At 42.9% G+C, this 22,585-nt stretch overlaps 2 protein-coding genes across 2 annotated transcripts in view; one reads left to right on the top strand and one right to left on the bottom strand.

Moving 5' to 3' along the window:
• The window catches only part of ints6l (integrator complex subunit 6 like), a 49,910-nt gene extending 35,267 nt beyond the window's left edge, over positions 1-14,643 (bottom strand). The window contains exons 1-3 of the mRNA XM_084332531.1: positions 14,369-14,643; positions 14,159-14,236; positions 6,421-6,570 (exon numbers count right to left, since the gene is read on the bottom strand). Of these exons, the coding sequence (XP_084188657.1) occupies positions 6,421-6,570; positions 14,159-14,236; positions 14,369-14,479 (339 nt within the window). The 5' untranslated portion in view covers positions 14,480-14,643. The remainder of the gene's footprint in view (positions 1-6,420; positions 6,571-14,158; positions 14,237-14,368) is intronic.
• A 1,698-nt stretch (positions 14,644-16,341) lies between these two features.
• Positions 16,342-20,710, top strand: mospd1 (motile sperm domain containing 1). The gene is made up of 6 exons (XM_084332563.1): positions 16,342-16,475; positions 17,133-17,418; positions 17,520-17,595; positions 17,872-18,104; positions 19,359-19,526; positions 20,102-20,710. The coding sequence occupies exons 2-6, from the start codon at positions 17,265-17,267 to the stop codon at positions 20,131-20,133; spliced, it is 663 nt and encodes a 220-aa protein (XP_084188689.1). The 5' UTR covers positions 16,342-16,475; positions 17,133-17,264; the 3' UTR covers positions 20,134-20,710.
• Positions 20,711-22,585: the final 1,875 nt, after the last annotated feature.

Here is a 22,585-nt window from a genome sequence, read left to right as displayed (position 1 = left end):
GCTATGGCTTCACCAGATCGCCTGGAATACTTTTTGCGACGCCAAATTCAGTATGCAGTAAAGGAATATAGCATCAGCCAATGGACATATCGATCTACCAGATGGCAATCAAATAACTGGGAAAATCTTTTTGGAATCCAACTGGCCACAGGTAAGAGCGATTTGATGTCAATTTCAGCCTGATGGGGCCTTGTTCTCATAGCCATCCACCCGGTCAGCGTATGATGTTACAATAACGAATGCCGTTATTGGTAATCAATAATCAGAAACAACTTCCCCCGCCCCCCCCCCCCCCTTTCATGCATTCATGGTGGAACATGATACCGATCATATGCATTTTGATTTTTAACTCTAGCTTATGTAGGGCCGAAACGCCATCGATTTAACGTTATTAGCTTAGCGCCCTATAACAAGCTTTGCAGGAATTACCCCAGACCATTCCGATATAATGTTCATATTCACGACACTATAAAACGGGAACGTATTGATGAAAGAATTATTTCTTTATGGCATATTGAAGGGAAGGTTTATACTGTCAATTGACAATGACAATGGACACATAGCAATCATATAAAATATAGATTTAGCTCTACAAACAACCTCACGCACAGTGAAAACTTGTAATGAAAAGCTGGCCTCAGTGGGGCCCGTCTAATCCCAATGGCCCTGAATGTGTTAACGTCCATGTACTGTGTCTGTCCATGTACTGTGTTTGTCCATGTACTATAATTCAATGTCTGTAAAGTGCTTTGAGATACCTTATGTAAGGCGCTATATAAAATAAATGTATTATTTTATTATTTATGGTAGTAAGTAAGTCATACTGGCCAGCGGTATAACTAGTAAGAATAGGTAAGGAGTAGGTAAGGGATGTATAAAGATATAGATATAGTATATACAGGTATGTAAAATGGATTATTATGCAGGTACATTGTAAAGTTTAAATGTGAAGAGGTTACGACATGTACACTGTAATTACTATGGCAGCAAGAAACCTCCAACCAAAACAATATCACCTCAATATTTTCACAGTGGTAATTACAACCAAAATATTGGCCTCTCTCCCTCTCTGTACTGTAGGGGTCAGCCTTGTCCCATCCAAACACACTAGGAGAATACCTAAGTAGATTTACACATTTATGATGGACACAGGTAGCCTAACCCAGGGGTTCCCAAACTTTTCAGGCCGGGACCCAGAAAATAAGGCGTCAGAGAGCCGCGGCCCAATGCACATCGTCAGGCTTTTTTTTTTTTTTTTTTTGCCAGGCGACCGATTTTTTAAGCCAAATATCACATCAATCCTATTAAGTTAGTTCAAGTTAGTTATTCATTTATATGTGCTATTTATGAGAGGGCTAACTTGTTGCAAAGTAATAATGATAATAATAATAGCCTCATTAAAATACTATTGTTGCTTCGGTTGTTTTCAGCGTTTTATGTGCATAATCTGTTATTTAGTTTGAAATGTTCGTTGAAATAAGTAGATTTTTCATTTTTTGTTTATTTATTAAGTTAATATAAAACCATATAGTCACATTTTAGAATAGAATAGAATAGAAATTTAGAATACAACTAGAAACACTGTCCTGGCCTGCTTCTAAGTTCAGTGGCCTGACAAAAAAAAAAAAAAAAAAAAAAATGTTTTTTTTTTTTATTATCTCGCGGCCCTCCCGTGGCTGCTCGCGGCCCACCTTTGGGTCGCGACCCCGATGGATTCACTATAGGGGTGTAACGATGCGACCTCACAACGATTACTTTCTATTACGATTATTCAGGCAATGATTCAATGCATCATGAAATCTCTTCATTTGACCACGATTCGATTCGATTAATTTTCAGTTAATTCCCCAAAAAATTTTGAATACACAAATGTGGCTGGGGGGACTGATTCACTCAGCATGAATGGACAATAAATATAGGTCAATAAAAACAATACACAAAAAAATTATATTTTTTTTTAATTATTTAGATTAATTTAGATTATAATCTATTCTAACATATTCAAATCGAAATCGATGCATCGATTCTAATGTCGATGCATTTCGATTAATCAATGCATCGTTACACCCCTTCACTATAATATAAACCATGTTTTTCCCCCGAGGCTGTTCATCCGATTCTCGCAAAACCTGCTCACGTCTTTAAATGTATCATTCTAGTTGATTGGCCAAACCTAATGACCTTTTAAAAAACACATGGTGGTGAAGAGGAAGTGATAAATGACTTATGAACGCTTTGTGGCAAACTTGACAAATATGTTTGTCTTACAATAGAAAGGAGGCCGGTGAAGTTGAGTCCTTTGACCTCACGGTGGCGCTATTATTACAAAATGTAAAAACATAAACGACTCATGATGAGCAGCTCGTCAGATCATGATGACATTTGAAATGCATTTTCAGAAAATACAGTATTTTATTTTTAATATCCTATCAATGCTACCAATATGTATTATTTAGATAGTTGATGTACAAGATTAATTTGAATTTCTGAAAAAAAAAACACAAAGGTTAACAGTAAGTGATGACCACTTTGTCCAACTTGCACCAACCTTGATAATTACTGTACTGTATGTTTGTCCTGTGACAGCAAAGAGGCCTGTAAAGTTTAATTTATTTCACCACACATTGGAGCCATTTCCACACAAAAAACACAACTACTTAACAGCTTGTCCGATCATGATGACATTTTAAATCTATGATATCTTAGTATTGCTGCTGTGAAGCACTTTGGGCTGCAATTTTTTTTTTTTTGTATCTACTTTTTCTGTGATTTTTCTCCCCATCCCAATTTACCTCTCGTGCCAATTCTCCCTCCCCTGTCCTGATAGTTGCTTGCATATGCCCCCCACTGGCCGGTTGTAGGGAGGATAGAAGCCTTGCATCACATGTCCCCTCCGATACATGTGGAGGCAGCCTGTCACATCTTTTCACCTGCCAGCGCGGACTCTCATTTGGCGAGGAGTAACGTGTGGGAGGCTCACACTACCCCCGCCATTTTCCTGACTTTGCTGTGCAGGCGCCCCAACCGACCTGTAGGAGTCGCTGTTCACAACAACCAGACTACCACCCTTCGACTTCCCACCCGCTAACTCTGCCAATTGAGTTAGTATGACGGCCGGCCCACGCCGGAGGCAACGCCGACAGCCGGATTCAAACCCGGTGTCTCTTGCGTTGGTGACAATTGTGCAATGTCCGCTGCGCCACCCAGCCGCCTTTGGGCTGCAATTCTTGTATGAAAGGTGCTATACACATAACGTTTATTATTATTATTATCAATATGATGGTGATCAGAACAATCCAAAATGGCATTGTCCTTCCTGAGAACCTGGTAGATGTCAGTAAGCTGAGCCTGACTCACTCCACAGTCCTCCAGCATTTTCATGCTCGATTCATGTTGGAACACGGCCCAGTTGTGGAACACTGAAATGCTGGAGGACCGCAGATTCTTGTTGTTGAAGCTTTTGCCTGCAAGATATGCAGTGGATTAACACTTTTTAGTCTCGTGACCCCATCTCTCGTCTGTCTGACGCTTCCCGGTCTGCTCGGAACCAGGCGAGGGGCCAGAACTATGACCACGGGACTCTGAGTTAGCTAATGGCATCACATCAACTACCAAGTAATCCTGGTCTACAAGACCAAGGTACCCATGTACATGTTAAAATACTTCCCAAAGGTCAGTGAATACCACGATCACAACACCAGAGGGAGCTCCACAAATCATGTTAAACCCAGATTTGGCTCAAACAAGGGACTAAACACGTTTCGCAATTATGCCACATCAATGTGGAACGCCCTACCCAAAGCTGTAAAGGAATGTGAATCACTACCCACTTTCAAAAACACTCTCAAAAAACACCTACGGGAGACTGCAATTCGAAACTGGCCCCTGTAAATGTCTTAACATAACCCCCTCCAATGTACAGTAAATTACCAAGTATGGTCTTGTCAATATTCCAATGTACAGTTTTGCTTGTACAGTTGTACAGTGTCCCCCACCCACCCCTCCTACCCAACCCCCCCCCCCCCCCCACCCACCCAACCACCTCCAATGTACAGTCCCCCCCCCCCCCACCTACCCAACCTCCTCCAATGTACAGTTTCTACGTCAAATGTATATACTCTCTTTTCTGGACTCTTTTCGTATCACAAACAGTACTGTATTTGCAAATCTGGTATGTCATAAATGTATAGATGTAGCAGTACTGTCTATCTGTATGTCATGTATGTCAGCGGTTCTCAACAGGGGTTCCGCGGCACACAGGGGTGCCGCGGAGAGCTGCCAGGGGTGCCGCGAGATGCCTGATGGGAATGTTTATTTAAGAATATAGAATGACAACTATTTAACTAAACAAATAGTCTATCTAGTGCTTCATGTGTATACAATAATTGCCTAATCTAATAACATGAACTAAAAAAGAAATCGATCAAAATGTCTTCACACGTTTCGTAAAGTTATTATAGAAACTTTACCAACTTAACGTCCGCGGCAGGCGTCATTGCTTTTACCAAGAGATTTTCCAACGCATTTCCAGAGCAGTCGCATTCGTGTGACGTCACATCACGGGTCCTATCTCCGTTACAGAGCCGGCTCGCGGCTCTGGTCCGTTATCAAGGAAATGCAAAGCGATAATAATCACTAAATGCATTCAGTGCTGGATCTAATCAAATGGATTTATCGAGACACGTTATGGAAAGTTCAAGACCGGATCACACAGCTTCAGAAAAGTGCTTTACACGCGACGGTGATGGGCTACTCGCCAAGTGCAGAACAAGTGAGTGCTGCTGTGTTATGATTATTATGACAAGTAACTCACGATGCAGCACTTAAGGTGTTGATACCATTCAGCACCACATATTTGTGTGAAGCTGGATTTTCATCCATGACAGCTCTGAAAACCAAATATAGGGCCAAGTTGAGCCTTGAGGATGACATGCGTGTTGCCTTGTCATCGATCTCCCCACGTATTGACCGTATCATTAGCCAGAAGCAGCAGCAGACCTAGCCCCTTTCGTGACTGTGATGCACCGAGTGAATCCACAGTCACTTGCTCCTAAATAGGAAACCAACCTAGATTCACCCTGAAGGACTGGTTCTAACCGAACCGTTCGTTATACAAGAATCACAGAGACATTTCAAAGGTACTCACAGTTACACGAGGGTTTCGGACAGAGATACGGGATGGTTTGAAAGCTCGGCGTTGCTAATAAACATTGTAAATAATTGTTATAAACTGGTCAGCACTGCATTATTTCCGGCGTTGGGTGCATGATGCGCATGCGCTGTGATCACAACCAGGCAGCCAACGCCGGAAATAATGCCGTTTTGAGCAGTTGATAAAAATTATTTAAAATGTTTATTAGCAACACCGAACTTTCAAACCACCCCGTATCTCTGTCCGAACCCCTCGTGCAACTGTGAGCACCCTTGCCATGTCTCTGTGATACATGTATAACGAGCGGTTCGGCCAGAACTAGTCCTTCATGATCAACATACGTTGGTTTCCTATTGAGGAGCAAGTGACTGTGGATTCACTCGTGCATCACAGTCACGGAAGGGGCTACAGCAGACCTCACACTGAGCTAGAAATGTCCACAAGTGCTTATTTTCTGTATTTATTTATAATTTGAGACATTTTGAGAAATGGTCACACTAGTTATTTTTTTGGGAAAACAGTGCAGCTGCAACAGAGCACTTTATTGATATTTTTCTGTATTTAAAAAAATAAATACATGATTTTCTGTTTGAGAAATGGTCACACTATGTTGTTTTTATGGAAAACAGTGTAGCTGCAACAGAGCACTTTATTGATATTTTTCTGTATTTAAAAAAGAAAATACATGATTTTCTGTTTGAGAAATGGTCACACTATGTTATTTTTATGGAAAACAGTGCAGCTGCAACAGATAGCATGTTAGTGATCCTTTTCTGTATTTAAAAAAAAATACATGATTTTCTGTTTGAGAAATGGTCACACTATTGCTATATTTATTTATACATTTAGACCTGAAACGCCTGCTAATAATGCATTATATAGCCTGCATATACACACAAATGTGTTTCCCGGTTTCAATGGGTTAAATAAACGTTATTTTGAAAGCAAGCACTTTTGTCATCATCACCGGAAAAAGTCTTTCCCGTTTGTAGGGGTGCCCTGGAATATTTTTTGGGACACAGGGGTGCCTTGGCAGCAGAAAGGTTGAGAACCCCTGATGTATGTCATATATGTTATGATGAATTGAAAATGGGGGACCCTGATGTAAACAAGACGAAAGTCTTTCTCTGGTCTGAATCCCCTTAACAATTGTATGTATTGAGCTGTACTGTACTGTACCCATTCTGCAATCTGTTAATAACGTTTTCAATCAATCAAACCACTTAATGTAAAAAATAAATACAAATGATCCCTTTAAAGTCTACTACCTGTCCATAGTTGTCTATGCCTGAGACGAGGCGGTTGAGGTTGAGCAGGTCAAAGGCTGCTCGCAGAGCGTGACCTTGTGTGGTCAATCCAGAGGCCTGCAGGTTCTTCAATTCACTCATGAAAGTAGCATGGTTCTCCTTCCAGCCCGCCTGGAATACAAACAGATAATGTACCACATAGGCTGCACACGTACTGTATGGACAGGAGGAATCTTAAAGGGATCATTCAGATTTTTGGAAGCCTAGCCCCATTTCCTACTTACCAATGGTTGTGTATTGGTATTATAAAAGTCCTTTGTCAACACAATCCATGCTGTTACTCATACTAGCTCTGGCTAGTTAGCCACAAACTAATGCAAGGTCAATGGGGTCAAGCTCCTGTCTGTACAACTTCAGTTGGTTTTAGTCAGCTTGTACAGACAGGAGCTTGACCCCATTGACATTGCATTAGTTTGTGGCTAACTAGCCGGAGCTAGTATGAGGACCAGTATGGATTGTGCTGAGAAAGGACTCTACCGATCATCATCATTGGCAAGTAGGAAATAGAGCTAGGGTTCCAAAAATCGGAACTATCCGTTTAAAAAGGGGCACTTCACCATTTAAAAAAAATTAATAAATGTTGCACATAATCTCACTCACAAAACTCAAATCAGTTTTCCACACATTAATTTAGTTTGACAGTTATTGAGAGTAAATTAGTTTGAATATGGCCACCAGTGATGTCATCGGGGACATTGAATCCTTGTGTTTTAATTGTGTGTTAATTACAGCTCCATGAAATGAGTAGATGAAAAGAAATACCTTGTCTTATAGGAACTGCTACCTTTATTATTATTATTTTTTTTTTACTCTTTTTTTTTAAATATAAAGTTTGCCAATAGGGATGTATCAGTAGTATTGGCAGTGGTAGTAGTCGTAATAGTAATCCAGTATATATTTTTATTTTCTAAAGAATAAACCAGTTCAACACAGGTAACCACTTTTGCTTCATTTTTTTGATGGCTCAAATGTATGCTCTAGTCCAGTGGTTCCCAAACCTCTCCTCGAGACACCCCAGCCGTTCCATGTATTTGTTAAATTCCACCACCAGCACACCTGATTCAACTAATAAAACACTGTCGGAAACACTGGTATGTGTATGAGATTATGTGCAAAATAAATCAGCATTGTTGTTTTTTGGTGAAGTGCCCCTTTTATGTTACATTGCATGATAGACCAACAAAAACAAATCCATAACAAAGACACACATTCATTGACAGGCACTCAGGCAGGCATGCTGCCAATTATAGGATGACCACAAACTCACTCATACCAAGCATGTGACCATTACACTGGATAGGAAGTGCAGACCTAATGGACTTCTTCATTTTGGTTAAAGGGACACGCCAACATTATGGGAAATGCACTTACTGTCTTCCCCAGAGTTCATAGCTGTCAACATTGGGATTTGAAAAAACTGGATATTTCGCCCCGCCCCCTTTCCCATCTGAAATGTTTATTTCCATTATGTGCAACATTTCCTAAGAACAGCAATGTCCATTCTATCAACTCCAAATCTGTGCTATGAGCTCAATTCTCCCGGTGCATGCAGAAGTAGAATTGCTGTCTTGTTTTGGATGAATGAGTAGAAATGAAAAACGGAAATCTTCTTTTGCCTTTTGTTGACATGTGATATAGATAAAGATATTGTTTCATTGTGTATTGATTAACTTTACATTTGCTCTTCATTCATATTACAAAAGTTATACTGGCACGTCTAATACAGCAATGGATTATGGGTAAATGCAACGTTAAAGCAGTGCCAATGTAAGACTGACTTTACATTAAACAAACGACAATAATATAGTATAAAGTAGGGTATTATCTGGACTAAAGAATGGTGTTGTCTCACCCTACTCGCATGTTGAGGGAGAACACCATACATTATACACTGAGAAACCACAGCCGAGAGTGAGCTCTCTGGGAATAACCCCACTTTGCCGGTATCACTTGTCTGCCTTTTGTAGGTAGGTAGGTGTAGAAGAATGTAATACATTTCCCGCTAAACCCCTCCTTTATCGGATCGCTGTTCTTCTTCTTCTTTGGGTCGCAACAGTCTTCCGGTCTGACTTCCTGTGCCAACGTTCTAATCTACACTGCTGCCACCTGTCGTCACGGAGGGGAATTGCAGCCATTTTGTAAAACAATAAAAAAAATTAAAAACGGGAAAAATACGGGAACGGGATGACGGCGGGAAGGAAGGTTGAAATACGTGACAATCCCGGGAAAAACGGGATGGTTGACAGCTATAAGTTAGACAAAAAGATAAGATACCATTTTCCTCTCTGTGCATTCAGTAGAAAGTTATCTGGCCGAAGGCTTGCCTAGCTTAGCACAAATGAATGGAAGCAGATACGGACCACTAGCCTAGCTTAAAACTTCCGTTAATTTGTGCTACGCTAAGCTATCTTGCAGTCGGATAGTTTTCTACTGAACGCAAAGTGAGGAAATTGGTATCCGTCTTCTTGTCTGACTTTGGAGAGGACGGTAAGCGCATTCCACATAATGTTGGTGTGTTCCTTTAACACATATGACATTTTTACAAGGATATTAGATTAGGTGTTAGGCCTACTGTGGCTCTAGAACTAAATATGAGAGACACAGTATAACATTGAAGTGTCAAGACTGAAACATTTAAGCTGGAAGGGTCTGGTTTTAAAACAGTGGATAATGTTATACATAACAAGCATCCATAAAACAATACAGTTCCTCTGCCGCTTGTCCTCTGGGACCAGACAGCGTCCCGCGGGAGAGGATGTGGGCTGCGGCACTCGCTCTTTGCTCCAGTCGAGGTCAAGTACCTTACTGCTGCAGCTTTGTACTTAATCTAAGGATGACCTGCAAGCTTACCAGCCTAATGGTAACTAAGCACCACCATAGTTCCCTCAGTGAGAAAAGTGAGTCGCCCTAAAGCGATAGACAAAATCTTTCACTTTTAAAAAAATCAGCAAAACTGATCAGATTTCCTGATTATCAGGGAAGACATCGCTCCAAACTCATCATTCAAATGTAATCTCTAGGAGGCCACAGAGTTCAACAGAAAAGTTGACAAGTCATGGAACGCAACATTACCAAGCTGATGAGGCAAAAACTAAAAGAAAGTACAAGGCCTAGCCGCCTAACCCATGCATTCTGAGTCAGTGGGAGAAGAATTTTCTAACAAAAGGATGAAAAACCCTACTGGAAGCCAGTAGATCTCAGAGGTCTAACTCACGCTTCATAATTCAGACCACAGATTAACTAAGGATGAAAACCCCTCCTGGAAGCCTGTTGGTCTCGGAGGTCTAACTCACGCTTCATAATTCAGACCATGGTTTATTTCGACCCAACCTTCCTTCTTTCCCTGCACATCAACAATGCATTGACTGTAACTAAGCAATCAGAGCAGTTCCTTCCAGCATTGTGCTATTATCATAACCTTTATTGCCCAAGGGCAGGGAGGGCCACCGGGGGAGGCAGATAATACAGAGAGAAGACAGGAGGAGGAGATTGAAGACTTTATACAAAAGGGAAAATAAGAAGGATCGGATGCGTTTGATTTCGTTTTTGTTTTGTCCAAGTCATGCTCATCACCAAAAGTCTCATCTTAAAAGGAACACACCAACATTATGGAAAATGTGCTTGGCGTCTTTTCCACAGTCGGGACAAGAAGATAGATACCAATTTCCTCTCTGTGGGTTCAGTAGAAAGCTATCCAGCTGCTAGCTAGCCTAGTTTAGCACAAATTCATGGAAGTGGATGCGGACCACTAGCCTATCATAAAACGCTGGAAAAGTCATTTTTGGACAAACCGCTATACTAACTGGTCCATTTCTCATAATGTTGGTGTGTTCCTTTAAGGTTCAAACATGGTTTAGATCTAAGCTATCGTGCAAAACAACAAACCACAATAATGTTGAATACACACACACATTATGGGGTAGGCGCAAGACAGGACAAATACATATAATCAATAGATGTAATGGTCTGTCTATGCGTGCTCTGATTAACTGGTAGGCTCAAAGTCTAAATGCTATCATTTTTATGACCTCATTGTATGTACAAATATTTTTCTTCAAAGTAGCAAGTAGCCAATTGCAGGTGTCAGACATTTTTTGTGGAATAATAAAAAAAATTAAAGATATATATATACAGTATATATATTCGCTTTGAAATAAGATCAACAGCAAAAACGTTTCCTTGGAATTTCTCAGGTGAAGTACAAGCAGGCCTATCTCACAATACTCAAATACTTGAGTAAAAAAATATATTACACCTCCTGGGTGAATATAATGGAAAAAAGCAAATGGTCCTCGGTGTCCCAGTGGTGACGACTAATAGTTGATGAAATGGGATGTTGAGCATCAGAGCCTGATAAGAGCCAGACTGAGCAGAGCCAGACTGAGCAGAGAGCCAGAGCCTGATCAGAGAGCTAGAGCCTGATCAGAGAGCCAGACTGATCAGAGAGCCAGACTGAGCAGAGAGCCAGACTGAGCAGAGAGCCAGACTGAGCAGAGAGCCAGACTGAGCAGAAAGCTAGAGGCTGAACAGAGCTAGAGGCTGAGCAGAAAGCTAGAGGCTGAGCAGAGGGCTAGAGGCTGAGCAGAAAGCTAGAGGCTGAGCAGAGAGCTAGAGGCTAAACAGAGAGCTAGAGGCTGAACAGAGAGCTAGCGGCTGAGCAGAGCTAGAGGCTGAGCAGAGAGTTAGAGGCTGAGCAGAAAGCTAGAGGCTGAACAGAGAGCTAGAGGCTGAGCACAGAGCCAGAGGCTGAGCAGAGAGCTAGAGGCTGAGCAGAGAGCTAGAGGATGAGCAGAGAGCTAGAGGCTGAACAGAGAGCTAGAGGCTGAGCAGAGAGCTAGAGGCTGAGCAGAGAGCTAGAGGCTGAGCAGAGAGCTAGAGGCTTAGCAGAGAGCTAGAGGCTGAGCAGAGAGCCAGAGGCTGAACAGAGAGCCAGAGGCTGAGCAGAGAGCTAGAGGTTGAGCAGAGAGCTAGAGGCTGAGCAGAGAGCTAGAGCCTGATCAGAGAGCCAGACTGATCAGAGAGCCAGACTGATCAGAGAGCCAGACTGAGCAGAGAGCCAGACTGAGCAGAGATGGAGAGGCTGAGCAGAAAGCTAGAGGCTGAACAGAGCTAGAGGCTGAGCAGAAAGCTAGAGGCTGAGCAGAGGGCTAGAGGCTGAGCAGAAAGCTAGAGGCTGAGCAGAGAGCTAGAGGCTGAACAGAGAGCTAGAGGCTGAACAGAGAGCTAGCGGCTGAGCAGAGAGCTAGAGGCTGAGCAGAGAGTTAGAGGCTGAGCAGAAAGCTAGAGGCTGAACAGAGAGCTAGAGGCTGAGCAGAGAGCCAGAGGCTGAGCAGAGAGCTAGAGGCTGAGCAGAGAGCTAGAGGATGAGCAGAGAGCTAGAGGCTGAGCAGAGAGCTAGAGGCTGAGCAGAGAGCTAGAGGCTGAGCAGAGAGCTAGAGGTTGAGCAGAGAGCTAGAGGTTGAGCAGAGAGCTAGAGGCTGAGCAGAGAGCTAGAGGCTGAGCAGAGAGCTAGAGGCTGAACAGAGAGCTAGAGGCTGAGCAGAAAGCTAGAGGCTGAGCAGAAAGCTAGAGGCTGAGCAGAGAGCCAGACTGAGCAGAGAGCTAGAGGCTGAGCAGAAAGCCAGGCTGGTCAACAAGCAAGAGCTCTGGTAATAGGAAAGGACTCAGCACGGGCGGCTAGGTGGTGTAGTGGGCAAGGCACTCGCCACCAGTGTGGAGACGCTAGGATTCGCGTGTTCGAATCCAGCTCTCCACATTGTTTTCAGTTTAGCTGGTCGTCCGCAGTAATACACATTGGCCGTATTACGGGGAGGGAAAACTGAAGGGTGGGGATCGAACGTTGTGAACAAGCGACTCCTACAAGTCGGTTGGTGCGCCTGCGCAGTAGAATCAGGAAGTGTCGGGGGCAGCGTGAGCCTCCCACGCGTTACTCCTCGACACTGAGAGATCGAGCTGCGCAGGTGAAAAGATGCGACTGCTGTTACCTCAAGTACCGGAGGGGACTTGTGCTATGTATGACTTAGTCCACATTGCAGCCGGCTTGTGGGAGGCAAGAAACAGCGTTCGTGACAGGGGAGGGTTGAATTGGATGATACGAAATTGGGATGGGAGAAAATATAGAAAAATGGGAGAAAAAGTGGATAAAAAAAAAAAGGAAAGGACTCAGCAACTATAGTTGGAAGTCGAAAGTTTAAAATGTTACGCCTGGAAACAAAACTGTTTCAGGAGTTCAGACAGACCTCATGAGAACTATAGTTTACTTCTGTAGATAGACCACCGCAACACTTCCGGGATTCTGAAATCGGGGAGGAGATAGTGGGGGAGCATATGAATGAATGTGGATGAGAGCCGTGATGTGGTTGCAGATACGGCTGTGGGGGGCGCTAGAGACATGATCGAATAGACTTGTATGCGCCTGAGTCTCCTGAACACGGTGCGACCCATTCCTAATCGATCAGAACTAAATCGGCCAAGATCAAGTCCCTTTTCCAGCACCTACTCCCCATACACATGCGCAGATTGTCAACGGAGTCTGGACGACGCGAGATGACGCACTGAATGTGGACTGTTCCATCAGAGGGGGGAGCTTCAGTGGTAGTGTGAGTGGCTACAGACCACTGCACTTAAAGACTCAATGAGGTAATTGTAGATGTCGCCATAAGACGCGTCTGGCCATTTAGTGGGATAATTTTTTCATTATCCTGTTAGGCTGAAAGGACACTGGCCACTGAAGCTCCCCCCTCTGATGCAACAGTCCACATTCATTCGTGCGTCATCTCGTGTCGTCCAGACTCCGTTGACAATCTGCGCATGTGTATGGGGAGTAGGTGCTAGAAAGGGGACTTGATCTCGGCCAATTTAGTTCTGATCGATTAGGAATGGGTCGCGCCGTGTTCAGGAAACTCAGGCGCATAAAAGTCTATTCGATCATGTCTCTAGCGCCCCCCCACAGCCGTAGCTGCAACCACTTACATCACGGCTCTCATCCACATTCATTCATTTGCTCCCCCTGCTATCTCCTCCCCGATTTCAATGTAACGCGGAAGTGCAGTGGTCTATAAAAAGGGATGTTCATGATCCTGAACAACCCTACAATTTCTACAAATGTGGATGCTGCATAGCCTGTCTGCCATTAGACAAGTAAAATGATTGCAATGATGCAGGGGAGAGCAAGAGAGCGTGCGAGAGAATGAAAAGTATGTCTGTGCATGATATATTTTACATAATACATCATACAATTTTGTCTAAGTATTATAGGATAAATATTAACTTATATGTATCATGTTGTGATGCAAACACATTTTTTTCTTAAGGTTGATCAACTTTTCAGTCCAGATTGGCCAATGGCAGTGCATGGAGGTCAACCATAGAGCGGGTGCAAGGGGGAGGTAGGGGGTTGATGTGCAGGCTACTTGACCAATCCAGACTGTGTATTGTACAAAAAAAACATAGACGTCAGAAAAGATACGCCTCCATCTCCGCCCGAGAGTTTTTCTCAACACAAAAGCAAAATGTCGGCTGAGGTTCAGAGGCAGCGCTGCTCCGGGTCTGCGTGTACTATTTATCAAAATAAATGCCGTTATCGCCACCGGGAGGGCGCACAGCCCCGGCTACAAATCAGAGGGACGGTAAAAGTCTCACCGACAGAAAAAAACTATCTTCGTTTTGTCAAATAAAATGTCTGACATGAGCTAATTACCTTCACTCCGTATGGCGGCTCATCGAATGTAACTAGCATGTACCTGTCGCCTCTACTAGCCGGGTCTCGGGCACGCAGCTGTCAAAAGAAAAACCAAACAATACAACATGTTAATTTTCCGACCGGTCGTGTCCAATAATGGGCCCTCGGCTCGACCCGAGGCACATAGTTGCTGGGGAAAAAAAGTCGGGTAGATTTTTTTTTTTTTACCTTCATAAAGACCTCAACCGCGCCTTTAGCAATGTCCAGATACGTCGTACCCAAATAAGTGCGCTGATTCATAGAGGCGGACGTGTCTATCAGGAAAAGTAAAATAGGCATTTTTAAAATGTATAGTTAAGGCTATATGCTTTCTAAAATACCTATTATCCACATATGACCTATCGTGCGGCCAGGGCGTGCACACACATGTGTGTATACATTTTTGTTATTATAATCAGACCCCCCTCAGAAGAGGGTCGTACAGCCAGCCCTCCTCGCCGCTGCCTCTCTCTCTAGTCTGTCTTTCCAAAGCACTGCTGGACTCGCGCTGTTCAACTTCTCTCCCGCACACAGCGGCACGCCCTCGTCCCACCGCCGCCACGCTATTGGCTGAGCCTGCTCACTGTGGTCACGCCCCGTTGTGTTTAAATATGTAATGAGGGCGAGACGGTATTGGCTGAGCCTGCTCTCTGACCACGACCCGTTGCGTTTAATTATGTAATGAGGTCGAGACGGTATTGGCCAAAAACCGGCTCACTCTGACCACGCCCCGCTGTGCGTAAACTATGCAATGACGTCGTCGCGGTGTTGGCTGAAGCCTGCTCATTGTGGGCAACGCCCGCTCTGTGTATAAATATGTAAATTAGGTCGAGACGGTTTCTCCTCTTAGCTTTTTCACTTGTGTCACTTTGTGCAAAACGGATGGATATTGCTTTTGTATGTATTCTATCCACGCCGCCCGGCGTACAGTCGACACCCCCGGGGATGCAATATTATACTCTGAATGAAATTATCATAGATAGCTAGTTGTCCACCGCCCTCCCTTCCCATCCCCACCTCGCTCTCAGTCTTCAGATATGATCTGTCAACGGGGGCGGGGGATTAATATGATCATATTCACGTATTGGTAGTGGTACTTTCCCCTCATCTATGTTTATGTTAGCTAGTCAAGACCTTCCTTTATACAACTATGATAATAAATACTCCATTAATAGAATCCACCAACTGAATCTGTTTCTGAACGCGACATACAGATTATGTTTTCCCGCTTGAGACAGGTTTTGCTCTTTGATTGATTGAAAACTTTATTAACAGATTGCAGAATTAACATACAATTGTTAAGGGGATGCAGACCGACTTTCGTCTTGTTTACATCAGGGTCCCCCATTTTCAATTATTCATCATGACATACAGATAGACAGTACTGCTACATCTATACATTTATGACATACCAGATTTGCAAATACAGTACTGTTTGTGATACAAAAATAGTCTAGAAAAGAGAGTATATACATTTGATGTAGAAACTGTACATTGGAGGTGGGTGGGGGACACTGTACAAGCCAAACTGTACATTGTAATATTGACGAAACCATACATGGTAATTTACTGTACATTGGAGGGGGTTGGGTTAGGACATTTACAGGGGCCAGTTTCGAATCGGCATGTTTTTGCAGTTGTCGATGCTTAAGGCTTCTCTATTCTCTAATCAAGTTGTCGATGCTGTATGTCGAAGGCTTATGCATAACAATATGGCATAACAATATAATTTTTTAGACTTTTTGTATCACAAACGGTACTGTATTTGCAAATCTGGTATGTCATAAATGTATACTGTATGTCATATGTTATGATGAATTGAAAATGGGGGACCCTGATGTAAACAAGACGAAAGTCGTTCTCTGGTCTGCATCCCCTTAACAATTGTTTGTATTGAGCTGTACTGTACCCATTCTGCAATATGTTAATACAATTTTCAATCAATCAATCAATTGTCCAGCATGTCTATAAACAATCTGACATAGACCCTCGTGGTTACGCCTCCACCGCACGGCTCTTCTTTATTGACTTGTGGTTAAAAGGAGCCGTGTCTTGATGTATTGGGTCATATACTGTTTATTATAATGTTCTTCTCCGGTGTTGATGCCCACTTCAGTGACGTCATGACTCCACTCTGGTGGAACTCCTCGCCCTCCAGTATCCCAGAATGCACCGCGGTGATCTGCGGTATATTATTGTGACAAAGAACAAGAAGAAACAAAACAGGGTGGATCAGCAAACACACACAGACAGCTGAGATACGGTCAAGATAAACCCACACAGTGACAACAACGAGGTAAAAGGCGTCTCTTTGTTCCTGTAGTATAAAAACAATGGGGTGTTTGTGAGAATGACAGCTAACAGCTGGGTTTTTCTAGACGGCTAACTCTTAGCTTAGCGTATCGGACAGGTCAGACAAAGGCATGGATTTAATTATTTATGTAGACATGATGCACATCGAGTGGCATCGGTTGACCAGACGTGATAAGATTCAAGTTAGCTGTAGCTACGTTAACTACACGCCACCACGATCCTCCGTCATCCTCATCAGCTAACGTTAGCCGTTCATATTGAGCGAAATTAAATACACTTAAATGTGACATTAACTACAGTCGTGTGGCGCTATAGATTGTTGTAAGTTAAGTTAACTATTGACATTATTATGTGTTTTTCCATTCGTAAAGTGTTTACACTGTTTTCTCCGCTCGGAGAACAAAGGTGTTGCGACACGACGAATCTGGTTTCTCAACTTGTGCCCCGTCCAAGTAAACACACGCACACGTGACCAGCCACGTGGAGTTCACTCAGCTCTCGACTTGTTGTTATGCTTGTTATACTCGTGCTCCAATTGACTCTGGGAAACTCCCCCAGACCTCACATTCTCCCTCAAAGAAACGAGGACTTGTCTTGTATTTCTCCTGTTCTTTTATGTATTTCCATTTGTTTACTATAGAGCACTGCATCACGTTATGGCCCTAATGAGTTGAGAGCAGGAAGGGCCGTTTGCACCAGAGGGAGTTTACACATCTGGAGAGAGGGGGACAGAGACCGGCGGGACAGAGGGGAGAGCGCTCAGCTGGAGCCAATGCAGCAGCAGAGTCGACAGCCAGAGCTAGTGGAGGGAAGCCTTCCCGTGTTCGTGTTCCCCACAGAGCTAGTCTTCTACGCAGATGAGCAGACGACTCACAAGCAGGTTCTCACCCTCTACAACCCCTATGAATTTGCCCTCAAGTTTAAAGGTCAGTGGGTAGGAATAAACAAGTCGACATATTTAGGTTTCTGTGTAACGTGATCTCTTTACGAATCGGTTATGATCTTAATTGTGTGGGTTCTTTTTCAGTGCTGTGCACAGCGCCAAACAAGTACACCGTGGTGGACGCCACCGGGGCCGTCAAGCCACAGTGTTGTGTTGATATGTAAGCCGTTCTTACATTTAAGAAGATTGATACATGTAGGGCCATTCCATTGTCTACAGCAGGATTTGTAAACAAAAACACAAGCATAATAAAAAGCCAGTAATCTACATTTGGGCTATTTACACATTCACATGAAATTAAGTCGTATACGTATCTGAATGAGATGTTACTGTTTTAACAACATAATAAACTGTACCCATCACTGCCACATTCTGCCCAGATGTCCCTTATGCGAGACTGATATTTTGCGGTCCCTCCCTCCCGATATACCCGCAGAGTGATCAGACACAGAGATGTGCGGGCCTGCCACTATGGGGTGTACGATAAGTTCCGACTGCAGGTGTCGGAGCAGAGCCAGCGGAAGGCCCTGGGTCGCAAAGAGGTGACGGCCACACTGCGTGCCTCGGCCAGCCAGGAGCCGGCCAGCCCCCGGCCTCAGGAGGAGGAGCGCAGGATGAAAGAGCAGCTGACGGACAGCGTGTTCTTTGAACAGACTGCGTTCCAGACAGGTAGGATCAACATCAAGAGTTCACTCTCAGACAGACCACCACCGCATAGATAATCAGTAGAACTTGGGAGCCCTATCTGAGGAGATTTCTGTTAAGATATGATTCTGTACAGGGCGGTCAGGTGGCGTAGCGGAGATTGCGCTCGTCACCAACGCAGCAGATGCTGGGTTCAAGTCCAGCTCTCAGCGTTGCTACCAGCTTGGCTGGTCGTTCATACTAATACAATTGGCAGTATTAGGGGGTGGGAAGCTGGTGGGTGGGAATCTGGCGTTGGGGACAGCGACGCCTACAGGTCAGGTCTCGGCGCTTGCTCAGCGGGGGCAGGACTTGGTGGAGATAGCGTGCCCTCCCACGCGTTACACTTCACCAATGAGAGTCCTTGCTGCCAAGTGAAAAGACGTCACTAGCAGTCGCCGCACGTATCGGAGGAAGTGTGCGATCGGCTTCGGGAGCCCTTGTACTGACTCGTAGGAGAACATGCATACAACGACCAGGTAGGGGGGGGGGGGGGGGGGGGGGGGGGAATTGGCACAACGACTAAATTGGGACGGGGAGAAAAACAGAAATTGGAGAAAGAGAAGGTTAAAAAAAAAAGATGATTCTGTACAGAATACTATAGGTATGCTGTTGGTAGGGAGATAATCATGATGAATGTTGAAAATAGTCACTCATATTGCTGATTTGTAGGAACTTAAATAATAAGTTACTTTGAATTATTCCTTGTTTTGCCAGTTATGATGGAAAATTACTTGAAGCAATGTGTCAACTCTATCACTAGATGGCGCCAAATGCTAATACCGGTACAAATCAAACTGGACTGTAAATGTCTCAACCCAATAATTGTATTCCAATTATCTGGATGAACATTTGATGCATCTCAAAAGCTTACATTTTGACCAGTTGGGTTAAATAAAATTCAAGTAATTACTATACTTTTAAAAAGTGTAATAGGTTTATAAATGTGATGGGCCTTATTCCGTAAGCAACAACGAGATTACAAATTTACACCAAGACAGTAGATTAGATAAATATGTATTTTGACCAAGATGGTGGAGCATGCACAACATGAGGTGCAGCGTCTCCAGTCTTAGCGGTAAGCTATTTCACAGTTAAACCAGTTTACAGCATTAGGTTTCTAAATGAGTTTATATGTAAATATAGACATTGATCAGCATAATAATTTCACAACTAATGCAGTTGGATTTCACTGTGACACACTGGTAAACAGGGTGTGTGTGTGTGTGTGTGTGACAGAGAGCCGACCTGTTTCAGGAGGGCCCAGTCTATTGACTGTGCTGCTGGGGATGGTGTGTGTGGCCGCCCTGATGCTCCCCACCCTGGGAGAGGGGGAACAAGACTCTACCGTGCCTGTCTACCTCCACCTAAGTGTTAACAAGAAACTTGTAGCTGCTTACGTTCTTGGTGAGTAAAGACAATGAGTTGGAAACGCATTAAATGTACAGGTAACCAAAATGTACTTTTGTTGTAATTTTGCAAAAGATGCAAAAAAGATTCACAGAAATTTGTTTGTCATGAGCCGTCAAAGGAAGAAAAATGAAACATAGTAGCAAAATGTTTGGCAATCATGTTCCCTTCCTTATATTAAACATCTAGACATAAGACAATTATATTAATGTTTTATTTCAAGGGAATCCAATTTGACGGAAAAACAGGAAAGTCTATTTTGATGGAAATTCCCTTTTAATTAGTAAATACTTTAGTCAACCAATTAATCCTTTCAGATATGTATGCTACAAAGTTAGGTGGTTGACAAAGTTTCTTCATTGACTCCATTCACACAGCAGCCATTTGTCATGATCATTCAGGTTGGGTTCCCACTTCACACCCAAGTTGACAAGAGCAAAATGGCCACCATGTAAATACGGTTGATTCTGCTTTATGGAATAAACAAGCATGTTGAATGCTGAAGCATAAAGTTGATTTGAAAAATAAATGCATATATTTGGCTCCATGTCTGTTTTCCTTTGATCTTCTAGGTCTTCTTACAATGGTCATCCTGCGCACGTGAGGCGTTACAGAGGTGGAGGGGTGTGGACTATCTGGACAATCCACCTTCCTTCCACTGAAAACGTGTTTTAAATATGAATAAATACAATGTTGAACTGATGCAAACAACAGAGACCTCCAGTGCTAAAAGGCAGATGAGTGATACTCTCACCGCACTGCCCTTATCTGGGAGCCCTGGGAAGGGCTCGTCTAGAGACACGGGGCACTGAATTTAACATGTCTGCCATGTTTAACTGTGTGTCTGTATCCTTCCATTGCCATGATGTAACAGATTATGGTTAACTTGTGTGAATTATTTTCTGTTACACACAAACATGATACATGTGTATAAAGCCATTAAACCAGTTATTGGTCTTCATCTGTAACCACACTTATATTGTTATCTACTTTTTTTTTTATTAAGATAGCGTAGACTGAGGACTAAATGCAGTTACTTGGATGTGTGGATACCGACCTGATTGAGTTCGACTTTCAGCAGCAATACAATACTTAGTTTTACATGTCACCAAAGTAAATATCTTACAAAAAGACAATTTGTTTGCTGCATTATATCAATGCTGTTAAATGTTAAATAAATTCTCAACACATTGTTGTCTGACATTTTGATTTTGTCCTTCAATATGAAAAATGTTACTTTGAGGAGAATTGTGATTTTTAGGAAATTACTAAAATTATAAAAAAAAACCTATTTGATGTATAAATCAAATCTAGAAGTTGGAGACTGACAAGAAAGGACTAACACTTTATAAAACAGCCTACATTGTAATCATCCAGAACTTACGGTGCAACTTCATATGAATCCGTACATATAAAATTTCTACTGGTTCCTAAATGTAGGTACAGCTGAATTCATACAGGGCAAATGTTGGGTGAATTACACTCCAAATCCCCAATCGTTTGTTGTCTTGTTTACTTCTGCTATACCTACCAGTAGGAGCTGGTAAATATTTTATATGTATGGATTCATATAAAGTTACACCATAAGCTCAGTGTAATTACTTAGACAAAGGACATACCTCATTAGTCAACAGAAGAGTAGCTTCAGGGAATTCCAAGCAATGAAAGAGGACGTCTCCTGTGACGACAACGGCAGCAGATATGAGTCTGGATTTTGGGGGCCGATACCAATATTGGGGAGTAAAATATTCGTATATATATCTGCCAATCCCCCAAGCATTTTTCTCTGCATTGTGTTCTGAAAAAAAAATTAAAATGTAATGAGACAATATATCCGCCAATATAAGTTCAGTCGACATCGACACGTGGACAATAGGATAATCCTTTGGGTCATTATTCTTCACCACCTAAGCATCCAAATCTGCTGCGAGGCATTCATCACCATCTCTTGAGTAGATGGATACATGGACCGGGCAGAGAGAGATCAGTATATTCCAATATACTCTTGATCTTGTAAGTGGTTCTGCTTTGGCTTCTCCCTGGAAGCTATTCACTTCACACACTTGTCAAGGATGTAAAATCTCACAGCTCCAAGAATTGTCACATGTATATATATTTATTGAATAACGAGTATCCAGCGATATGGAGGCCTGGTCCAATATTTGTATTTCCTACAGTATATAACAGCTGCACACTTCCAAGTACATTGAAGTAACCAAGCTCCTGACCTGATGGACTACTCTTCTGTGTGTTATGTTGTGCTGTGTCGTGCTGTATTTATTGTGTCATGTGCTGTATTATGTATCCATTGCTGGGGGGGGGGGGGGGGGGGGTAAATGTTCCAGTTTTATGTGTTGTAGAGCTTAATACACTAAGTACCGATCACGAATACCACCAACCTGGTTGTGTGGCCATAAAGGAATCTTGTATCTTGTAAGTTAGTCAAATCAATCCAATTTAGGTAAGATATTTTTGGCAATTGAATAGCTGCACCACAGGATCAGAATTTGATCGGGCCTTAATAGAGCCGATAACTGATTAAAATATGCCCCCATTGGCTCAGATACCAAGCTTTATCTGGACATGCCTAATATAAAATATTTGTGAAGAGATCCAGGTAAAGTTTGCAGTGCTTGAGGCGAGAAAGAAATTAGCGTAGTCAAAATGCACATAGCCCTGAAATAAGGGGTTCAATGGTCAAAACCTCATCCACAGATGAGGTTAAATAAACATTTCTCTAATTTTGTGCCTTCCATATATATTAAAGATCTGAATATTTCCATACAAAGATGTAAGAGTTCAATATCTTAAAACTTCTGTCCCAGAAGAAATATTATCTTCATGCGGGCCAATGTTAAGCTGGCTATACTGATGTCATCATGATAACACACGGACATCTAACTAGTTCTCGTCAATAAACTGGTCTGCTTCTACCATCATTTTGTGTCGGAGAGCTCCTAGATAAGCCACTCCGGTGGCATGTGGCAGGCACCACTGCCAAACTGGCAACCAATATGGGGCCTTCCGGCACAGGGAAGGGACACATAAGGGCCGTC

This window comes from Notolepis coatsorum (genome assembly GCF_963971535.1).
Source record: "Notolepis coatsorum genome assembly, chromosome: 16".
Taxonomy (NCBI): Eukaryota; Metazoa; Chordata; class Actinopteri; order Aulopiformes; family Paralepididae; genus Notolepis; species Notolepis coatsorum.
The sequence above is the reverse complement of the archived record's forward strand: the minus strand, read 5'-3'. Positions and strand labels throughout refer to the sequence as shown.

What these genes read in the sequence shown, in the direction of transcription:
- mospd1 (XM_084332563.1), top strand. Translation starts at nt 17,265, where the DNA reads ATGCAGCAGCAGAGTCGACAGCCAGAGCTAGTGGAGGGAAGCCTTCCC. An exon ending in ACAGACTGCGTTCCAGACAG is followed by an intron (nt 18,105 to 19,358) that starts GTAGGATCAACA and finishes TGTGTGTGACAG; the next exon opens with AGAGCCGACCTGTTTCAGGA. An exon ending in TGTAGCTGCTTACGTTCTTG is followed by an intron (nt 19,527 to 20,101) that starts GTGAGTAAAGAC and finishes TTGATCTTCTAG; the next exon opens with GTCTTCTTACAATGGTCATC.